A 22,104-nucleotide genomic window follows, 5' to 3' on the forward strand; every position below is an offset into this window, starting at 1 on the left:
AAACAGGACTTTGGACAACTGAGCAACAGTGCAGTCATTTTTATCCTTAGCCCTGGTAAGACGCTTCTGATATGCTTGGATACAGCTCTCTGTGAACCGCTAGCTTTTTTTTTTAGCAGAGACCTTTTGTGGCTTACCCTCCTTATGGAGGATGTTAATGACTGTCTTCTGGACAACTGTGAAGTCAGCAGTCTTCCACATGATTGTGTAGCCTACTGAACCAGACTGAGGGACCATTTAATGGCTTGGGAAACCTGTGCAGGGGTTTTGTGTTGATTAGAGTCTATTTTTCACAATATTCTAGCTTTCTAAGATACCAACTTTTGGGTTTTCATTAGCTGAAAGCCATAATCATCATTAAAAAAAATAAACACTTGAAAGAGAGCACTCTGTGTTAGGATTCTATATATATATATTAGTTTTACTTTTTGAATTGAGTTACAGAAATAAATGAACTTTTTGATGATATTCTAATGTAGAGATGCACTAGTGTTAGCCAGAGTTACAGATGGAATATAGCCCACAGCGAGATTGTACAAGGCTACAGAGCTGATATGGTTCTGCTAAGCATTACAGCTTTCTGATCTCTACATACTGCATAGTACTCATTGTGCGCTGTGTATACAGCAATATAGAAGCATGATCTCTATACAGCTGCTAATTTTGCAAGGAAATTCAGGAATGTCCTTGCAGAGTTAAGTGCTGACCACCTCGACATTTACAGTCAACGGGCAACCCACTAATGGTTAAAAAAGCAACTTTTTTTGTATTTTCAATAATCTTTATTGAATGCAATTTTAAGTCATGTGGTACAATGTTGAATATTAATATACTTTTTTTTTACTGTAACCGATTTTAGCTATTTTGTCAGGTTCATTTAGATATACTCTAAATGAAAATCCAGGGGGGTAATGCAACAAAATAGGATAAACACCAAAGGGGCTGAATACCGTCCCAAGGCACTGTAAAGGTTGTCCATTGTATAATAAAAAAATAATTAAAAATTTCTAATCTACGTTTTGTATCAACTTTTAAAATACTTGTGGTCTACATCATCTCTGCTTGCAGTCAATAAACAGAAAGGTTCAATTGTTTACATCCAATGAATACAAATCTATCCAGGATAGGCAATGATTACAAATGGTTGCCTTGCTACAACTGCACTGTAACTATAATCAATCCTATGCCTGTGTGTCCATCACATGATCAGAAAAATAAAAATCCATTTCAATGGTAATAGTGTATTGCAATGATAATATAGCGTGGGATTGAAACAGAAAGTCCAACAGAAAATGCTAACTTTTATTACGCAATGTATAAAATTTATTGCTGTAACCTCAACACAAATGTATTACTCTTGGCGTAAGAAAGAATGTAATTGTTGCTTTCTAAATTGGATTATTAAAAATAGTATTAAGAGAATTATTAAATAAAATCAGAAGAAAAACATACCTTCTACTGCTCTTTTAAAGAATACTTTGCAGCTGCCACAGGTCAATACTCCATAATGACACCCAGATGCTTCATCTGAACACACCAAACAGAGTTTTGGAGGTGGCCCGGTGCTAGTAGATGAGCTGGACGGAGAAGGGCTCACATCAGATCTCATTCCAGGGCTGGAGAGAAAAAACAGACAATCGTTACAATGGGTTTCAACAAGGAAAGCAGGCTAAATGCATATACACAAGAGCTCATTCTACATAAAGCTAGCAAAGTGATTGCATTTTTAGTATGGCAGAAAAAAAAACTGACATGTCCTTGTGGACAACACACATAATAAGACACAAGGCTATCTAACCGTTACAAAACTCCCAACATGCCCTAGCAGCTGAAGACCACAGGTTGGAGATGACTGGTCTATAGTTTTCCAAGAAACTTAAAGGGTTCATCTGAGATGCCGCATGATCCCGTGTGACCGGCACTTCTGGGATCATGTGCCTGGGAATAGAACCCACTGCACATGCATGAGCCTAAATCTCTCGCTAGCGCTTTAGCGACAGATTGAGACTCACGCACGGTCGGTTGTAATCTCAGGCTGGGATCACGTGCCACATTGGTCACTAACTGGAGGACATGTCATGAAGATCTACCCAACTAACTTATTGTTGGCATGTCCAGTCTTTTTTAAGATACTTGATCAGATCTTTTTTTTTTTTACATGTCACTATCTATATTTTGAAAAGATAAGATATCACTCTGGCCACTAAGTCGAATGATAGAGTACATGTACTGTTCTTTCCAGCATTCATCTCATTATTATCACAGCCAGGATTACAATGAAAGATATAACACCTATATATAAATAAAACAGGATCCATTATTCACAGTAGGTGACGGTCATAGATTATCTACTCGCGCTCCCTGTACAGTGACGTTTACAAAAGGTCACAGAGCGGTCTAGAACACCCTCAAATAGAAGTTAGAGTTTCCAACATCTATTGTATCTATGGCCCAAGTATCTGTTGCAAAACATATCTTCAAATCTCAGTCCTTCCTCCCTGTAATCATGTACAGAAAACAGAATTAAAAAAAATCTGAAAAAAATCTGGAATCCTTTTTTCTGTACATAGCTGACATGCTCTAAAGGCAGATTTTCTCTCTTTTCTGGGAGCTGACCGGCTCCTTATCTCTGCTCTCTGATATTATAGACACTAAACAAAGCTCAATCCTGATCTTACTGATAACAATAAGTGTTTATGACCTTTTAGTAATTTAGAAATAAGGCTTAATAGACACAAAGTGAAAGTAGGATGCACACAGCTAGATAAACAGTTAACCCTTTGTGACAGAACGGTTCATATTTTTAATAAAGACCAATTGAAAAAATTATTTTTAGCTCCAATCATAAAAAAACTGTCCCCAAAGGTGTATATAGCCTTTAAAGCCTTGTGGTTCAGCGAGTTGTGCTCTTGTGTCATTGTATAAGATCTGGACAGGCTTTCACCCTCTGGATATAAGGAAGGTACCAGCAATCGCTGCAAGGAACTAAAAGACAGTTGCCCAACTTTCCAATGTAGAAAGAATAAGCTTCATTTACAGAAAACCAGGAAACCCATTTAACTGTCCTTAAAATTACAACACAAACTGAAGACCTTGAAAGGACACATAGTACACTAGGGGGCCATTTGTTTTACAATAGCTTGGCTACCTGCAACAGTGCAATTGCTTTCATTTGAAATGTTAAAAAGGTATATTGGAGGCTTACCTTTAATTTTTTTAAAACGAGGCAAGAGTGAGGTAAAACAATAAAACAGAACTCACCTTAGAAATTCCCCACTGCCACTGTTCAACGATGGCTCTGGTCTCTACTTCCTGTTCTCTGGTTCAACATGGTGGAAATGGCTTGGATTGCCATCTCAACCAATTACTGGCCGCAGCAGTGACCCACCTTAGCCAGTTATTGGCTGAGCAAGCAGTCCATGCTATTATCTGCATGTTGAGCCTGAGAACAGGAAGTGGAGAGATGTGGGGACCAGAGCAGTGGCAGGGATTAGTAAGGCGTGTACGGTCTATAATCTCACTCCACTCTGACCCATTTTTAATTAAAATTATGGCACCAAAATACCCCTACAAGCTTCATTCACTCCTATCTGGAAGAGAGCTGTATAATAAAGTTCCTCTGTCTTTAACACAGGTCACTAATGGATTAAGAAGGTTCCCATTGTTTCCCACTGACTTTATACATCAAAAGAAAGAGGGAACTATGTCAACTTAAAAGGTATAAACTGTACTTTAAAATGGCTGGATACTTTAAATGATAGGTCATCAATATGAGATTGGTGGGGGTACAACTCCTAGGAGCCTCATTGATCAGCTGTACGAAGAGGCTGCTGCGCCCCATGAGCACTTAAGCCTCTTTTTACGCCATGTGATGTCAAGTTCATTGGTCACATGGCCTACATGCAGTTCAGCATCATTTAAGAGAAAGGGGCTGGGCAGCAATTAACAAGCACAGCTGCTACACAACGTACAGCACTGTGCTTAGAATGCTGCGAATAGTCCCACTAAGAACCCTTTTAGGACTCGGCCCTATCACCTTACGGACTTGGCCATTTTTTGCAAATCTGACCAGTGTCACTTTAAGTGCTGATAACTTTAAAACACTTTGACTTATCCAGGCCATTCTGAGATTATTTTTTCGTCACATATTGTACTTCATGACACTGGTAAAATGAAGTAAAAAAAATTCATTTTTATTTATAAAAAAATACCAAATTTACTAAAAATTTGTAAAAAATGGCAAATTTCCAAGTTTCAATTTCTCTACTTCTATAATACATAGTAATACCTCCAAAAATAGTTATTACTTTACATTCCCCATATGTCTACTTCATGTTTGGATCATTTTGGGAATGATATTTTATTTTTTGGGGATGTTACAATCCTTAGAAGTTTAGAAGCAAATCTTGAAATTTTTCAGAAATTTTCAAAAACACAATTTTTAGGGACCAGTTCAGGTCTGAAGTCAATTTGCGAGGCTTACATAATAGAAATCACCCAAAAAAGACCCCATTCTATAAACTACACCCCTCAAGGTATTCAAAACTGATTTTACAAACTTTACAAAGCAAGGGTTAACAGCCAAACCAAACTCAATATTTATGGCCCTGATTCTGTAGTTTACAGAAACACCCCATATGTGGTCGTAAACCGCTGTACGGGCACACGGCAGGGCGTAGAAGGAAAGGAATGCCATACGGTATTTGGAAGGCAGATTTTGCTGGACTGTTTTTTTTTTACACCATGTCCCATTTGAAGCCCCCTTGATGCACCCCTAGAGTAGAAACTCCAGAAAAAAAAGCCCCATTTTAGAAACTACGGGATAGGGTGGCAGTATTGTTGGTACTAGTTTAGGGTACATATGATTTTTGGTTGCTCTATATTACACTTTTTGTGAGGCAAGAAATAGCTGTTTTGGCACTGTTTTTTTTTTTTTTTTGGTTTTTACAACATTCATCTGACAGGTTAGATCACGTAATATTTTTTATAGACCAGGTTGTCACGGATGCAGCGATACCTAATATGTATACTTTTTTTTATTTATGTAAGTTTTACACAAGGATTTCTTTTTTGAAGCAAAAAAAATCATGTTTTAGTGTTTCCTATTTTGGGGTGCGTGTGACTTTTTGATCGCTTGCTATTACACTTTTTGTGATGTAAGGTGACAAAAAATGGTTTATTTAGCACAGTTTTTATTTTTTACGGTGTTCATCTGAGGGTTAGGTCATGTGATATGTTTATAGAGCCGGTCGATACGAACGCGGCTATACCAAATATGTATACTTTTTTATTTATGTAAGTTTTACACAATAACAGCTTTTTAAAAAAATAAAAATGATGTTTTAGTGTCTCCATATTCTGAGCCATATTATTTTTTATTTTTTGGGCAATTGTCTCAGGTAGGGGATGAGGGGACGGTTAGATTGGTACTATTTTGGTGGGCAAACACCTTTTTAATCGCTTGCTGTTGTACTTTTTGTGACATAAGGTGACAAAAAATGGTTTATTTAGCACAGTTTTTATTTTTTACGGTGTTCATCTGAGGGGTTAGGTCATGTGATATGTTTATAGAGCCGGTCGATACGGACGCGGCGATACCTAATATGTATACTTTTTCACATAATCCATCGCCATGGTAAAAGATCATGTGACGGACAATGTGATTACCGGAGTGACGTCACCACAGGTCCTTTTCCTGCACACAACTAAGATGAAGACAGAAGAGATGCCGGGCTGCGCGAGCAAGTGGATTAAGGCGAGTTAAATTATTTTTATTTATTTTTTAACCCCTCCAGCGCTATTTTACTATGCATTCTGTATTCAGAATGCTATTATTTCCCCTTATAACCATGTTATAAGGGAAAATAATACAATCTACAGAACACCGATCCCAAGCCCAAACTTCGGGTTTGGGTACCAAACATGTGCGATTTTTCTCACGCGAGTGCAAAACGCATTACAATGTTTTGCACTCGTGCGGAAAAATCGCGCATGTTCCCGCAAAGCACCCGCACCTTTTCCCGCAACGCCCGTGTGAACTCAGCCTAATACTGTGTGTATTACTCATACAGCTTCCGGCCTGTGAGATCCAGGGGGCTGGATCTCACAGGCTCGTCACCGGAAGGCAGTGCGATGCCTTCCTTAGACATCGCGCTGCCTTCCATGGCATCGGGTCCCCCCCACAGCCGCATGGGGTCCTGATGGCACCGCCCGCCACCGCAGGTAAAAGCCGCAGGTCTGAATTGACCTGCGGTTTGCGGGATCGCCGATACGGGGGGGCATCCTGTTCCTATTAACCCCCGCCGCAATCTACTTTTAAACTTAGGACATACCGGTACGTCCTGAGTCCTTAAGGACTCGGCAAACATGGCGTACCGGTACGTCCTAAGTCCCTAAGGGGTTTAGATAATTTTTCCCAAATGTGCTGTATTCAGACACACAGATACAGATGCACAGACAAACTAATATCATATTAACCCCCACAACAGTATACCAATGCTTTAAGAAAGTGAATTCCCTTAGTGGGGCCACAAAATAAGAACTAAATACAGTTTATAAATAAATAAAACATAGAAGGTCCTGAAATAAATGTATGCACAAATATATATTGCAGTGTTGCCTTAACCTGCATAAGGACTCTTTCACACTTGCGTTGTTGGGATCCGGCATGCACTTCCGTTGCCGGAGGTGCCCGCTGGATCCGGAAAAACGCAAGTGTACTGAAAGCATTTGAAGACGGAACCGTCTTCCAAATGCTTTCAGTGTTACTATGGCACCCAGGACGCTATTAAAGTCCTGGTTGCCATAGTAGGAGCGGGGGAGCGGTATACTTACAGTCCGTGCGGCTCCCGGGGCGCTCCAGAATGACGTCAGAGCGCCCCATGCGCATGGATGACGTGATCCATGCGATCACGTGATCCATGCGCTTGGGGCGCCCTGACGTCACTCTGGAGCGCCCCGGGAGCCGCACGGACGGTAAGTATGCTGCTCCCCCGCTCCTCACTACACTTACCATGGCTGCCAGGACTTTAGCGTCCCGGCAGCCATGGTAACCATTCAGAAAAAGCTAAAAGTCGGCTCCGGCAATGCGCCGAAACGACGTTTAGCTTAAGGCCGGATCCGGATCAATGCCTTCCAATGGGCATTAATTCCGGATCCGGCCATGCGGCAAGTGTTCCGGATTTTTGGCCGGAGCAAAAAGCGCAGCATGCTGCGGTATTTTCTCCGGCCAAAAAACGTTCCGTTCCGGAACTGAAGACATCCTGATGCATCCTGAACGGATTTCTCTCCATTCAGAATGCATTAGGATAATCCTGATCAGGATTCTTCCGGCATAGAGCCCCGACGACAGAACTCTATGCCGGAAGACAATAACGCAGGTGTGAAAGAGCCCTAAGGCTACTTTCACACTCGCGTTTGGTGCGGATTCGTCATGGATCTGCACAGACGGATCCGTTCAGATAATACAACTGTCTGCATCCGTTCAGAACGGATCAGTTTGTATTATCTTTAACATAGCCAAAACTGATCTGTCTTGAACACCACTGAAAGTCAGTGGAGGACGGATCATTTTTCTATTGTGCCAGATTGTGTCAGTGAAAACGGACCTGTCCCCATTGACTTACATTGTGTGTCAGAACGGATCTGTTTGGCTCAGTTTCGTCAGACGGACACCAAAACGCTGCAAGCAGCATTTTGGTGTCCGCCTCTAAAGCAGAATGGAGACAGAACGGAGGCAAACTGATGCATTCTGAGCGGATCCTTTTCCATTCAGAATGCATTAGGGCAAAACTGTTTGGACCGCTTGTGAGAGCCCTGAATGGATCTTACAAACGGAAAGCCAAAACGCAAGTGTGAAAGTAGCCTAATAAAAGATAACGTTATTTAAACTGCCCCATGAACAACGTAAAAAAAAAAAAAAAAGAACAATGGAACACCCAAAAATAATAAAATGTGAATCAATAAGTCTCCAATATCTCACAAAAAGCATGCCACATGCAGTAAAATTCACAACAAATAGTCAGATTTTGTGCCACAACTTCTTGTGAAAAAGCTGAGGAGTTTGCTGTCTGTATCTGCACAAAATAACATGCCACAGATTAACAATCTGCACCACATGTCGTTATGTGGGGGTTTTCGTGCAGAAAACGTCTGCAGCATGCGGATGAGATTGTTGAAAATCTCACCCACTTCCACTGTGAATTTTCTAAATGCTAATCTGCTGTGGAAAATACAGTGTTTACACAAAGTGTGGTCGCACCCTTCGGAAGAAAGCTGGAAACTGCTTGAAAAATGTATTGTCGGCAACTGCTTTTTACAATATAGTAACATGTGCAGGACCAACAACATCTAAAAACTATGGTCTGGTAAAATGGTAGCTGGCAAAAGGGATAATACAGTCCACACCTTCATACAGCTGCTCAAGAGTGAAAATGATGAGCGTCTACCTAGTGTAGGGGCAGCATGACATCTGAGAAGGATAGTGAAGACCATGGAAAAAGATGTCCAAATAAATCGTATGGCTCGATTCTTTACAACATATCAAGGCTTTAATCCTCCAGCCTTGTGCACACAACATTAGTATTGATCTGTATGGTACTGTGCATGCTAATGAGACCATACTGTACCTCCAGTTTTATGATGAGACATTACCTCAGATAATCATATGACTGTATGCTACATAACAAAGAATACAGAATGTAAAAGCGCACAAAAGAAAGGAAAGGCATGAATGGTGGCTAAACTGGCAGCCCAAAAAGCCATTCCTCCAATGAAGACCCACATACACAAAACAAATATGGCAGAAGGTGCTCCAACGGAGAAATACATTTTTTTTTTGATTTGGTGGGTGGACTGTTTGTTGGTAGACATGGATGTCAGCAGCCAACAGTGAGCAGTAGATAGTCACCAACCATTTAATCCCACCACAGGCTCCAACTTCATTCTGCACCAAGATAATGATCACAAAAATGTGTTGTACAGGAATATCTTCAGAAAACCATAAGAAGTTCCACCACAGAAGCCGATATTAACCTCATCACGGCAGTGAGAAACATGTGCCAATGCCTGCAGAACTGTGGAAAGCTCCCCAAAAAGCTTGGGGTAATCTCCCGGTCACATTCTGTATAAGAGGTCACAACAGCATGAATATACGTGTGTGCATAATATATAATCTCTCTCTCTATATATATATACACAGCATAGAGAAATATATATAAATATCAAGTTATACAACATACACACACAGCTAAAAATAATGTATTAAATACCACAGTATCCCGGGGAGCCGAATCTAATTTGGGTTTTGGCATGTTCAGCAAGCAATCCATCTAGCCGACATCAGATAAATGACAATATTTACTGGGCCATGCTGGACGTTGCCAGATTCAATACTGTCTGTGGACAGCTTGCCAAGGGTAAAAATAATGCAAAACAAGTAGTTATTGCAACGGACAACCAGAGTACACAATCCTGGCTCCATCAGAGATTCTGTGGCTTAGTGGGGGAGCCTGGTACGAAGAACTGAGAACGTTAGAGGCTAACAATTCTATGTTTAGAAGTTTGCCTGCCCGAATATCCACATCATTGTTAACATAAAATTCCACCAATGTTCATGAGCATGAAGCCTGGTCAAGTTCACACCCAAGTGTGTATTAACACGAATATAACATATATAAAATAATACAAAAAAGCACAAACCCCTGTACACTATGGAATTTACAAACCTTGTAAATACTGTACAAAGCATGTTTTATGAATCATTAGTCTACTCCATTGATCCCCAACTTGTCGTTCTTGGGACCCTTGCATGTGGCTTCCTCTAAACTGGCTGCTGAAGATACTATTGTAAAGTCACAGCATTAGAAGTCAAAACCACATCGCTGACAGTTATATGCCATACCAGTAGTACTGTGGTAAGGTTGGCCAAACACATCACATGTTTGGTTCACACTTCAGTGTTTTGGTCAGTGATTTCCATCAGTGATTGTGAGCCAGGAGTAAGGTATAATGGAGAGATCTGCACCCGTTCTTTGTTTTTGACCTGCAACTGGTTTTGGCTCACAATCACTAAAATCAATCTAGATCTCATCACAGAAAAGTAAAAAAGTTATGGCCAGAAAAAAATGCCAAGCTGGATTTTCATACTCCTCTCTGGATAAAAATACTCCTAAAAAATGCTAAGTATTTTTACTCAGCTGGAAGAAATGTAGTGTGACCACTGCAAATGGGTTAATTCAGACGAGGCGGGGAATAAAAGCTCAACGTCCATAATGGACTCTTGCTGGCCTCTGTACAGAGGTACCTATCGCTTCTTGCCATTATTTCCAGGCAACAGACATGTTGCTGATCCCTTGGCGTCATGTATTACACACGACTCGCACAACAGGTAGTGTGTTAGAGAGATGTACAGAGATTCAGAAAGCGATGTAACAAGGACTAGAAGGGAACGCTTGCTTTTGAGGCCAAGAGATATTTATCATTTATGACATATAAAGAAATTGTAGAGTCTTCTGACTGGCTTGGGAAACATGAAGAGCTATTAGATGGGAAACTAAATCCAGGAAGCTGCAATCCAAGACTTTGCTCATACCCATATTATTTCTTGGAAAACTAAGCTTGCACTTCAATCCACCAACTACATTTTATGCCACTGTGAACAAAAGGCATCTTAGGGGAAACAAGGGAACACGCTCAAGTTGTGCTGGGGAATTTACAACTTCAGTCATTTTCTGATCTAGAATATTGTAGTAATTGCAGAATGACAAGCATGCCAGTGCTACAAAGACGTACCGCTCCATACTCCTATTAGAACAAATAACTAAAGGACAATGGTCGTGCTGCCCACAGCAACTGATGCTCCTAAACAGTGATTTTTATGCTATGCCCTGTAAACATTTCCTTTATGAGAGCAGAGGCCGGATTCATGGGGTTGTGAGCTGACCCCGGCCATAGCTCTACTTAGGCTACTTTCACACAGATCCAGCAAAAACGCCTCCGATAATACAACCATCTGCATCCGTTTGAACGGATCCGGTTGTATTATCTTTAACATTGCCAAAACGGATCCATCATTAATGCCATTGAAAGTCAATAGGGGACGGATCCGTTTTCTATTGTGGCAGATTGTGCCATCCCCAGGATGGAAAGCAAAATACAACATGCTGCGGTTTGGTCTCCGGTCTGGGAACGCAACTAAATGGAACAGAATGCATTTTGGAGCATTCCGTTCTGTTCAGTTTTGTCCCCATTGACGATGAATGGGGACAAAACTGAAGTTATTTTTTTTCGGTATTGAGCCCCTAGGACGGAACGCAATACCGGAAAACTTTAACGCTAGTGTTAAAGTACCCTTACCTGAATGCCGCCATTGCACAGATTACTTACCACTTGCAGCTTAAGGGTTCATGCACACGAACGTGTGCCGGCCATTCCGTGCATTGGGGAATGCAATTTGCGGTCCCCGATGCAAGAACAACATCCGCGCGGTTCCATTCAACTTGAACGAGTCCGTGATCCGTCTGCACCACAAAATATAGAACATGTTCTATTTTTTTGCGGTGCAGAGGTGCGGAGAGAAACTACATGGAAGCACTCCGTAGGGCTTTCGTGGGGTTCTGTGTCTCCGTTCTGCACCGCAACTTTTGGATTGCGGACCCATTCAAGTGAATGGGTCCACATCCGTGATGCGGTGCACAAACAGCCGGGTCATGTATATTGCGGACCTGCTGTTTTCAGGCCGCAATACGGCCCCGGCTGGCACACGTTCGCATGCAAGAGCCCTTGTGGGGCCGCGCAACGGACATACAGATGTGGACAACACACAGTTTAAAGGGTTTCTACCACCAGAAATACTGTTATGTAGCTGACTGATATAGCGATGCGCTAATGTCAGCACTACATAACAGTATGTTTCTAACATTAGTCCCTGCAGCCGTTTTTGTTTAAAAAAAAAGCACTTTTATTATATGCTAATGAGCCTCTAGATGCTATGTGGGCGTAAAATCAGCCCCTAGAGGCTCCGTCCACTCATGCTTTATCCCGCCCAGGTCCAGTGTTCTGCCCGCCCAGCTCCTCTTGATTGATGCCACTTTTCTCTGCATCGTTGGCGAAATCCTGCGCCTGCGAAGTTCACTTCTGTCTTCGGAGCAGGCGCAGTGAGTGAAGGCCGCTCTCCTGATGCCGGCTTCCTCACTGTGACGTAGTCGGCGCAGGCGCAGTGAGGAATCCGGCACCAGGATCGCATCATTCACTCACTGCGCCTGCGCCAAAGACAGAAGTGAACGGCGCGGGATTTTGCCAACGATGCAGGGAACAGTGGCATCAATCAAGAGGAGCTGGGCGGGATAATGGGTGAGTGGACGTCGCCTCTAGGTGCTGATTTTACGCCCACATAGCACCTAGAGGCTCATTAGCATATAATAAAAGTGCTTTTTTAACAAAAACGGCTGCAGGGACTAATGTTAGAAACATACTGTGCGCATCGCTAATGTCAGTCAGCTACATAACAGTATTTCTGGTGGTAGAAACCCTTTAAATTAATGGCTCCGCATCCAATCTGCAAAAAATGCAGCTCCCAAAGGCTCATTTCTATATAGTAAAACTTCATGTTTCTCAGCAATTAACCACCTCAGGACCGCCGTACGCAGGATTGCGTCTTTGCGGCGGCCCTGCTCTTCTGGGTGGACGCGCCGGTGCGTCCTCTCGCGAGACGCGAGATTTCCTGTGAACGCGCGCACACAGGCGCGCGCGCTCACAGGAACGGAAGGTAAGAGAGTTGATCTCCAGCCTGCCAGCGGCGATCGTTCGCTGGCAGGCTGGAGATGTGTTTTTTTTAACCCCTAACAGGTATATTAGACGCTGTTTTGATAACAGCGTCTAATATACCTGCTACCTGGTCCTCTGGTGGTCCCCTTTGTTTGGATCGACCACCAGAGGACACAGGTAGCTCAGTAAAGTCCCACCAAGCACCACTACACTACACTACACCCCCCCCCCGTCACTTATTAACCCCTTATTAGCCCCTGATCACCCCATATAGACTCCCTGATCACCCCCCTGTCATTGATTACACCCCTGTCATTGATCAACCCCCTGTAAAGCTCCATTCAGACGTCCGCATGATTTTTACGGATCCACTGATGGATGGATCGGATCCGCAAAACGCATACGGGCGTCTGAATGAAGCCTTACAGGGGCGTGATCAATGACTGTGGTGATCACCCCATATAGACTCCCTGATCACCCCCCTGTCATTGATTACCCCCCTGTCATTGATTACCCCCCTGTAAAGCTCCATTCAGATGTCCGCATGATTTTTACGGATGCACTGATAGATGGATCGGATCCGCAAAACGCATCCGGACGTCTGAATGAAGCCTTACAGGGGCGTGATCAATGACTGTGGTGATCACCCCATATAGACTCCCTGATCACCCCCCTGTCATTGATTACCCCCCTGTAAAGCTCCATTCAGATGTCCGCATGATTTTTACGGATGCACTGATAGATGGATCGGATCCGCAAAACGCATCCGGACGTCTGAATGAAGCCTTACAGGGGCGTGATCAATGACTGTGGTGATCACCCCATATAGACTCCCTGATCACCCCCCTGTCATTGATTACCCCCCTGTAAAGCTCCATTCAGATGTCCGCATGATTTTTACGGATGCACTGATAGATGGATCGGATCCGCAAAACGCATCCGGACGTCTGAATGAAGCCTTACAGGGGCGTGATCAATGACTGTGGTGATCACCCCATATAGACTCCCTGATCACCCCCCTGTCATTGATTACACCCCTGTCATTGATCACCCCCCTGTAAAGCTCCATTCAGACGTCCGCATGATTTTTACGGATCCACTGATAGATGGATCGGATCCGCAAAACGCATCCGGACGTCTGAATGAAGCCTTACAGGGGCATGATCAATGACTGTGGTGATCACCCCATATAGACTCCCTGATCACCCCCCTGTCATTGATTACCCCCCTGTAAAGCTCCATTCAGATGTCCGCATGATTTTTACGGATGCACTGATAGATGGATCGGATCCGCAAAACGCATACGGACGTCTGAATGAAGCCTTACACGGGCATGATCAATGACTGTGGTTATCACCCCATATAGACTCCCTGATCACCCCCCTGTCATTGATCACCCCCCCCCTGTCATTGATCACCCCCCTGTCATTGATCACCCCCCTGTCATTGATCACCCCTCTGTAAGGCTCCATTCAGACATTTTTTTGGCCCAAGTTAGCGGAATTTTTATTTATTTTTCTTACAAAGTCTCATATTCCACTAACTTGTGTCAAAAAATAAAATCTCACATGAACTCACCATACCCCTCACGGAATCCAAATGCGTAAAATTTTTTAGACATGTATATTCCAGACTTCTTCTCACGCTTTAGGGCCCCTAGAATGCCAGGGCAGTATAAATACGCCACATGTGACCCCATTTCGGAAAGAAGACACCCCCAGGTATTCCGTGAGGGGCATATTGAGTCCATGAAAGATTGAAATTTTTGTCCCAAGTTAGCGGAACGGGAGACTTTGTGAGAAAAAAATAAAAAATATCAATTTCCGCTAACTTGTGCCAAAAAAAAAAAATTTCTATGAACTCGCCATGCCCCTCATTGAATACCTTGGGGTGTCTTCTTTCCAAAATGGGGTCACATGTGGGGTATTTATACTGCCCTGGCATTCTAGGGGCCCCAAAGCGTGAGAAGAAGTCTGGTATCCAAATGTCTAAAAATGCCCTCATAAAATGAATGTGGGCCCCTTTGCGCATCTAGGCTGCAAAAAAGTGTCACACATGTGGTATCGCCGTACTCAGGAGAAGTTGGGGAATGTGTTTTGGGGTGTCATTTTACAAATACCCATGCTGGGTGAGAGAAATATCTTGGTCAAATGCCAACTTTGTATAAAAAAATGGGAAAAGTTGTCTTTTGCCAAGATATTTCTCTCACCCAGCAAGGGTATATGTAAAATGACACCCCAAAACACATTCCCCAACTTCTCCTGAATACGGCGATACCACATGTGTGACACTTTTTTGCAGCCTAGGTGGGCAAAGGGGCCCATATTCCAAAGAGCACCTTTAGGATTTCACAGGTCATTTACCTACCTAACACACATTAGGGCCCCTGGAAAATGCCAGGGCAGTATAACTACCACACAAGTGACCCCATTTTGGAAAGAAGACACCCCAAGGTATTCCGTGAGGGGCATGGCGAGTTCCTAGAATTTTTTATTTTTTGTCACAAGTTAGTGGAAAATGCTGATTTTTTTTTTTTTTTTTTTTTTTTTATACAAAGTCTCATATTCCACTAACTTGTGACAAAAAATAAAAACTTCCATGAACTCACTATGCCCATCAGCGAATACCTTGGGGTCTCTTCTTTCCAAAATGGGGTCACTTGTGGGGTAGTTATACTGCCCTGGCATTCTAGGGGCCCAAATGTGTGGTAAGGAGTTTGAAATCAAATTCTGTAAAAAATGACAAGTGAAATCCGAAAGGTGCTCTTTGGAATATGGGCCCCTTTGCCCACCTAGGCTGCAAAAAAGTGTCACACATCTGGTATCTCCGTACTCAGGAGAAGGTGGGGAATGTGTTTTGGGGTGTCATTTTATATATACCCATGCTGGGTGAGAGAAATATCTTGGCAAACGACAACTTTTCCCATTTTTTTATACAAAGTTGGCATTTGACCAAGATATTTATCTCACCCAGCATGGGTATATGTAAAAAGACACCCCAAAACACATTCCTCAACTTCTCCTGAATACAGAGATACCAGATGTGTGACACTTTTTTGCAGCCTAGGTGGGCAAAGGGGCCCATATGCCAAAGAGCACCTTTCGGATTTCACAGGTCAATTTTTACAGAATTTGATTTCAAACTCCTTACCACACATTTGGGCCCCTAGAATGCCAGGGCAGTATAACTACCCCACAAGTGACCCCATTTTGGAAAGAAGAGACCCCAAGGTATTCGCTGATGGGCATAGTGAGTTCATGGAAGTTTTTATTTTTTGTCACAAGTTAGTGGAATATGAGACTTTGTATGAAAAAAAAAAAAAAAAAAAAAATCATCATTTTCCACTAACTTGTGACAAAAAATAAAAAATTCTAGGAACCCGCCATGCCCCTCACGGAATACCTTGGGGTGTCTTCTTTCCAAAATGGGGTCACTTGTGGGGTAGTTATACTGCCCTGGCATTCTAGGGGCCCAAATGTGTGGTAAGGAGTTTGAAATCAAATTCAGTAAAAAATGACAAGTGAAATCCGAAAGGTGCTCTTTGGAATATGGGCCCCTTTGCCCACCTAGGCTGCAAAAAAGTGTCACACATCTGGTATCTCCGTACTCAGGAGAAGGTGGGGAATGTGTTTTGGGGTGTCATTTTATATATACCCATGCTGGGTGAGAGAAATATCTTGGCAAAAGACAACTTTTCCCATTTTTTTATACAAAGTTGTCATTTGACCAAGATATTTATCTCACCCAGCATGGGTATATGTAAAAAGACACCCCAAAACACATTCCTCAACTTCTCCTGAGTACGGGGATACCAGATGTGTGACACTTTTTTGCAGCCTAGGTGGGCAAAGGGGCCCATATTCCAAAGAGCACCTTTCGGATTTCACTTGTCATTTTTTACAGAATTTGATTTCAAACTCCTTACCACACATTTGGGCCCCTAGAATGCCAGGGCAGTATAACTACCCCACAAGTGACCCCATTTTGGAAAGAAGAGACCCCAAGGTATTCGCTGATGGGCATAGTGAGTTCATAGAACTTTTTATTTTTTGTCACAAGTTAGTGGAATATGAGACTTTGTAAGAAAAAAAAAAAAAAAAAAAAAATCATCATTTTCCGCTAACTTGTGACAAAAAATAAAAAGTTCTATGAACTCACTATGCCCATCAGCGAATACCTTAGGGTGTGTACTTTCAGAAATGGGGTCATTTGTGGGGTGTTTGTACTGTCTGGGCATTGTAGAACCTCAGGAAACATGACAGGTGCTCAGAAAGTCAGAGCTGCTGCAAAAAGCGGAAATTCACATTTTTGTACCATAGTTTGTAAACGCTATAACTTTTACCCAAACCATTTTTTTTCTACCCAAACATTTTTTTTTTATCAAAGACATGTAGAACTATAAATTTAGAGCAAAATTTCTATATGGATGTCGTTTTTTTTGCAAAATTTTACAACTGAAAGTGAAAAATGTCATTTTTTTGCAAAAAAATCGTTAAATTTCGATTAATAACAAAAAAAGTAAAAATGTCAGCAGCAATGAAATACCACCAAATGAAAGCTCTATTAGTGAGAAGAAAAGGAGGTAAAATTCATTTGGGTGGTAAATTGCATGACCGAGCAATAAACGGTGAAAGTAGTGTAGGTCAGAAGTGTAAAAAGTGGCCTGGTCTTTCAGGGTGTTTAAGCACTGGGGGCTGAGGTGGTTAAGGCACATATGAACATGAGACCAACACATATGTCTTCAGCTGCCAAGAGGACATGTAACAGGTCAGCCAGTTTCATAGGTACAGATCTGCTGACAGATGCCCTTTAACCCGTTCGCTACCAGAGCCGTACATACAGCAGAGACCTGCGGCTACTTACCATGACAGGCAATAATGCTGATCGCAGTAATTAAAGGCTTTAGATGCCGTGATCAAGCGAGATCACTGCATCTAAATGCGCAAAAACTCGGAAGCTCGCCCTTTCGGGCTTCCTACCGATGCCCTGTGCGGCTAATGTGGGCATCAGTAGTTGCACTGAACACTGTAAGGCTCGCTGACGAGGCTTTAAAGAGGACCTTTCACCGATCCTGACATTGTGAAGTAAGTATCATGACATATACAGCGGCGCCCAGGGATTTCACTGCACTTACTATTATCCCTGGGCGCCGCTCCGTTCTCCCGTTATGTCTTCCGGTATGTTCGGGGACTTGGTTATAGTAGGCGGAGTCTGCCCTTGTTCTGCTGGGGGGCGTCTCCTTCTCCTAGGCTGTAGCACTGGCCAATCGCATCGCAGAGCTCACAGCCTGGGAGAAAAAACCTCCCAAGATGTGAGCTCTGCGCTGCGATTGGCCAGCGCTACAGCCTAGGAGAAGGAGACGCCCAGCAGAACAAGGGCAGACTCCGCCTACTATAACCAAGTCCCCTAAGTCTCCACCTACTATAACCAAGTCCCCGAACATACCGGAGGACATAACGGGAAAACGGAGCGGCGCCCAGGGATAATAGTAAGTGCAGTGAGATCCCTGGGCGCCGCTGTATATGTCATGATACTTAGTTCACAATGTCAGGAACGGTGAAAGGTCCTCTTTAAGTGTTCAAGCTGCAATTCTTATTTTTGCCACCAGATGGCAGGCCAGGATAAGAAATGAGCAACTTCTAGTTTAAATGTCATTTTAATCCCGTAAAGCGGTGGAGGAGTTGCGTTTTTTTTTTTTCAATTCCACCCTATTTGGATTTTTTTTTTTACCGCTTCCCACTACATTTTATGCCATAATTAATGGTGACATTAGAAAGTACAACGCAAAAACATAAGCCCTCATAGAGCTATGTGACCGGAAATCTAAAACGTTATGGCTCAACGAAAATAGGGAAGAAAAATGAAAACGCCAAAACGAAAAAACCTTCGGTAGCTTAAGGGTTAAAGCATGTACTTGTGCTGCTTTCTACACTACTAATCTTACACACTTCTTTCCATTAGCAACAAAAACAAAGCCCATTTCAAGAGAACAGCAGTGTCTGTCATTTCACTGCTGTGCTCAGAGAAATAAAGGAAGAGGAAATCTAGAAGCACTTTGAAGTATTAGCTGAAAATATGTTCCCAGAGCAAGTGCAATGCAGTGAGGAAAATGACATTAATACAATTATATCTCACGTCCTTCAAACGTGTATGATTAGAGAAACACACACTTTATCACAGCCAAAAGACCCAGGGCTGATGACAAGATATCTGCATGGCTTTACATGGAATCAGTTTTGGTGGCTTGGATGCGGACCCATTCACTTCGATGGGGCCGCAAAAGATGCGGACAGCACTCAGTTGCTCCGTTCCGTGGTCCGCAAAAAAAAAAAATATAACCTGTCCTATTCTTGTCTGTTTTGCGGACAAGAATAGGCAGTTATATCAATGGCTGTCCGTGCCGTTCCGCAAATTGCAGAACGCACACGGACGCCATCCGTGTTCTGCGGATCCGCAACGGTTGTGTGCATGAGGCCTTACACTGCACTTCTGAGATAAAGTGCAGTGTAATCGAGAAGCAGCAGAGTTCACATGGAGCACCACCTCCTCTTCAAACAGCTTATCAGCAGGGATGCCGGGTGTCCAAAGTTACAGTGTCCTATCAGGACATCCTCAGATTCAGAGGAATCATATTAATGTACTTCTGAGACACATTACTTAATCTGATACCTGACTCTGACCCCTGTGACATAAAATAGAGACTGTACAAATGCAAACAGAGGATAAAATACAGATTCATTCACAAAGCACCAGAAATGAAACTCCCGATACTTTCTTGGTTTGTCTAAAGTACAGGAAAAGGAGGCAGTTGGCTAAAAGGGGCATGGACTCCATTGTAGAAGATCATAGCCATTAAATCTGAAAAATGTGTGCCTTCAAATTCTGTCTTTTGTTTATTTAGAATCGTTTTTTAAAAAGTTCGGTTTTTCTTTTTTAAGTTTACAAATAGTTGCATTTCCCTTATAATATCTGAAAGATATGGTCATAGAAAAAACACCTAGCCATTTTGTCAGACAACACCAACATCAGTGTCCTCAAACATGTTCAGCCCCAGCAAATGTCGGTAGAGAGGAGTCTACTAATGCCACCAAATGAACAGACATTGTCCAACTCGCCATCAGAAGTCTTCTCCAACCAGGCAGACCCAAGAGTGCTACCTAAAGCTAATCACTGAAGATGCTAAATCACAAAAACACGATCCCCACAGTTGCCCCCAATTTATTCTTTTCTTTTCCATAGATTAATTTTACTACATCGCAAACCAAGGAAAATTATTTTAGACTGGCGTGAACCAAAATGAAAAACAAAAATAAAACACTTCAGGCTTCCCATTGTTTTAAATAATATCCTGCTTTTCTTTCTGTGAAAATTTCCTCAATTTCTTCAGATGAAAAATACATCTGTATTCCCCTGGATCCTGTTCAAAATACATACTGTAAATCAATATTCACAACCTCTTACTCAAATAACTCAGAAACACGGTCTTAGGCAAAAACATACATATTTCTCTGGTTCTGTCAAAGATGAGACTTCAAAAGGGAGATTTCCATACGGGCAAAGTGCTAAAGGATATAAGGCATGCACCACCTAGAATGGCTGGGGCTGTTATAGACAGATGCCTTCAACAGAGATACAAAGGCATCCTTTTCAAGTGCTAAATTAGTCTTAATATTTAGCATTTTGCTTAAAGGGCTAGTCATCATAAAACAGACATTAGCATCTATTTTCTACAATGATGATCCTGCGTCCTGTGTAATATTTTCTCCTCAGTGAGATCCGCACTATTGTTAGGAATCTCCATGAACCACAATTGGCTAATATGTTCTCAAAGCAAGATTATTTCTATATAAGGTTTTTTTCCACACAGGATTTATGATGGTTTTTCAGTTTGGATTCTGCAGCAAGCAGTGCAATGTAAGTGAAGAGAGTATCCAATACCCTAGTCACACATTCTAGGGGTTGGCCTTAGTTAGGACACCATAAAACTGGTGATGGATTCCCTTTAATGTGGAGTTGGTCCTCACTTTGCAGCTTAAAGATGGTGTCCCCTTTATGGTTACTGTTGACCAAAGTTTTTGTAAGATGTCTATATGGCACTTACCAATATAGCCATTGTTAAAATTATGTGCCATTTTCAGAAGCTCTGTCCCCTTGTTTGCCTAGTCTTTTTTGTTTTCCACAAAGAGGTCTTGACCATAAAATGGCCGCTGATGGAGGGTCATGTGACTAGGCAAATCACCTCCATTCATACACACTGCACCTGACATCTGCACTTGTAGTTTTGGGCATTTAGTGCAGGTGCAGTATATTTGAATAGAGGAGGGTGAGCTGTCACATGCCCCTCCATCAGCGGGCATGTTATGGACAGGACCTCTTTGTGGACAGCACAGAAGATTTGTCTAAGAAGAGGGCGTGGCTTATGAAACAAAGTAATGCACAGCATATTAACTAAGGCTATATTGGTCAAATTGAAGTGGGAGGAAACAATTCAAATGTTGATTCTTTAGTTTTCCTGTGTCTGAACTCCAAAAGAACACTCGCTCACCAAACCCTGACCACCACAATCCTCCAGCGAGCAAACCTAACTTTTCTCCTTTCTAGAGCCACTTATAGATAATGTCTAACATAATCCAATATGTCCCTGGCAAGGTGACGGTTAGCTTATATACTCATCTTGCAACTGCGAGGTCTCAACTCAAGACAAAATGAAGAATTCTTACCGGAGGGAAGTCATTTTTTGGTGGTACAAAAGGTTGAACAATTTTCACACCTTCAAGGGTATAACACAATCCACTTTTTCCCCCCAAACACCACTTTTAGTGTAAATGCAGCGGTGTGCCTGATAAATGATGCTTCACACGACCGCACTCATGGATTTTTGACAAAGGGTTGTTCGCACATTAACTACACATTTGTCGCACAATCAATTATCTACTCGTGCAAACGGGCCTTTAAATATTATCCACAATTTTATGCAACCATTCTCATATGTATAATGAAATGGGTTTAATGGTTAAGTAAAAAACACTCCCACCTTTCTAAAATGTCTTGCTGAACCACATTGTGATTGACTGATGAAATAATCAGGTATGAGCCAACTACTGACAAGCATTTCCTATTGGTTACAATAGGTTCATGTGGTCACTTGGAAGATGAAGAAACCAAGGTTTGAACACTTATGAGATTACACATGCTCTTGTGAAGCTACTTATAAACCACAGCAATTCTTAAAGCTCACAACACCTCCCCTCAAGTCATGCAACTCAATTCATAACTATCATCTTCCATTAAGGGTACAACCAGATGTGGTGACTGCTGGGCGGTAAAGACGTGGCCAAA

General features: G+C 42.3%; 1 protein-coding gene across 3 annotated transcripts in view; it reads right to left on the reverse strand.

Moving 5' to 3' along the window:
* The window catches only part of NR3C1 (nuclear receptor subfamily 3 group C member 1), a 199,968-nt gene that overhangs the window by 76,685 nt on the left and 101,179 nt on the right, over positions 1-22,104 (reverse strand). For all 3 annotated transcript variants that reach the window (XM_040406053.1, XM_040406041.1, XM_040406046.1), the window contains one exon: positions 1,453-1,616. In XM_040406053.1, the coding sequence (XP_040261987.1) occupies positions 1,453-1,616 (164 nt within the window). The remainder of the gene's footprint in view (positions 1-1,452; positions 1,617-22,104) is intronic.

This window comes from Bufo bufo, chromosome 1 (assembly GCF_905171765.1).
Source record: "Bufo bufo chromosome 1, aBufBuf1.1, whole genome shotgun sequence".
Lineage (NCBI taxonomy): Eukaryota > Metazoa > Chordata > Amphibia > Anura > Bufonidae > Bufo > Bufo bufo.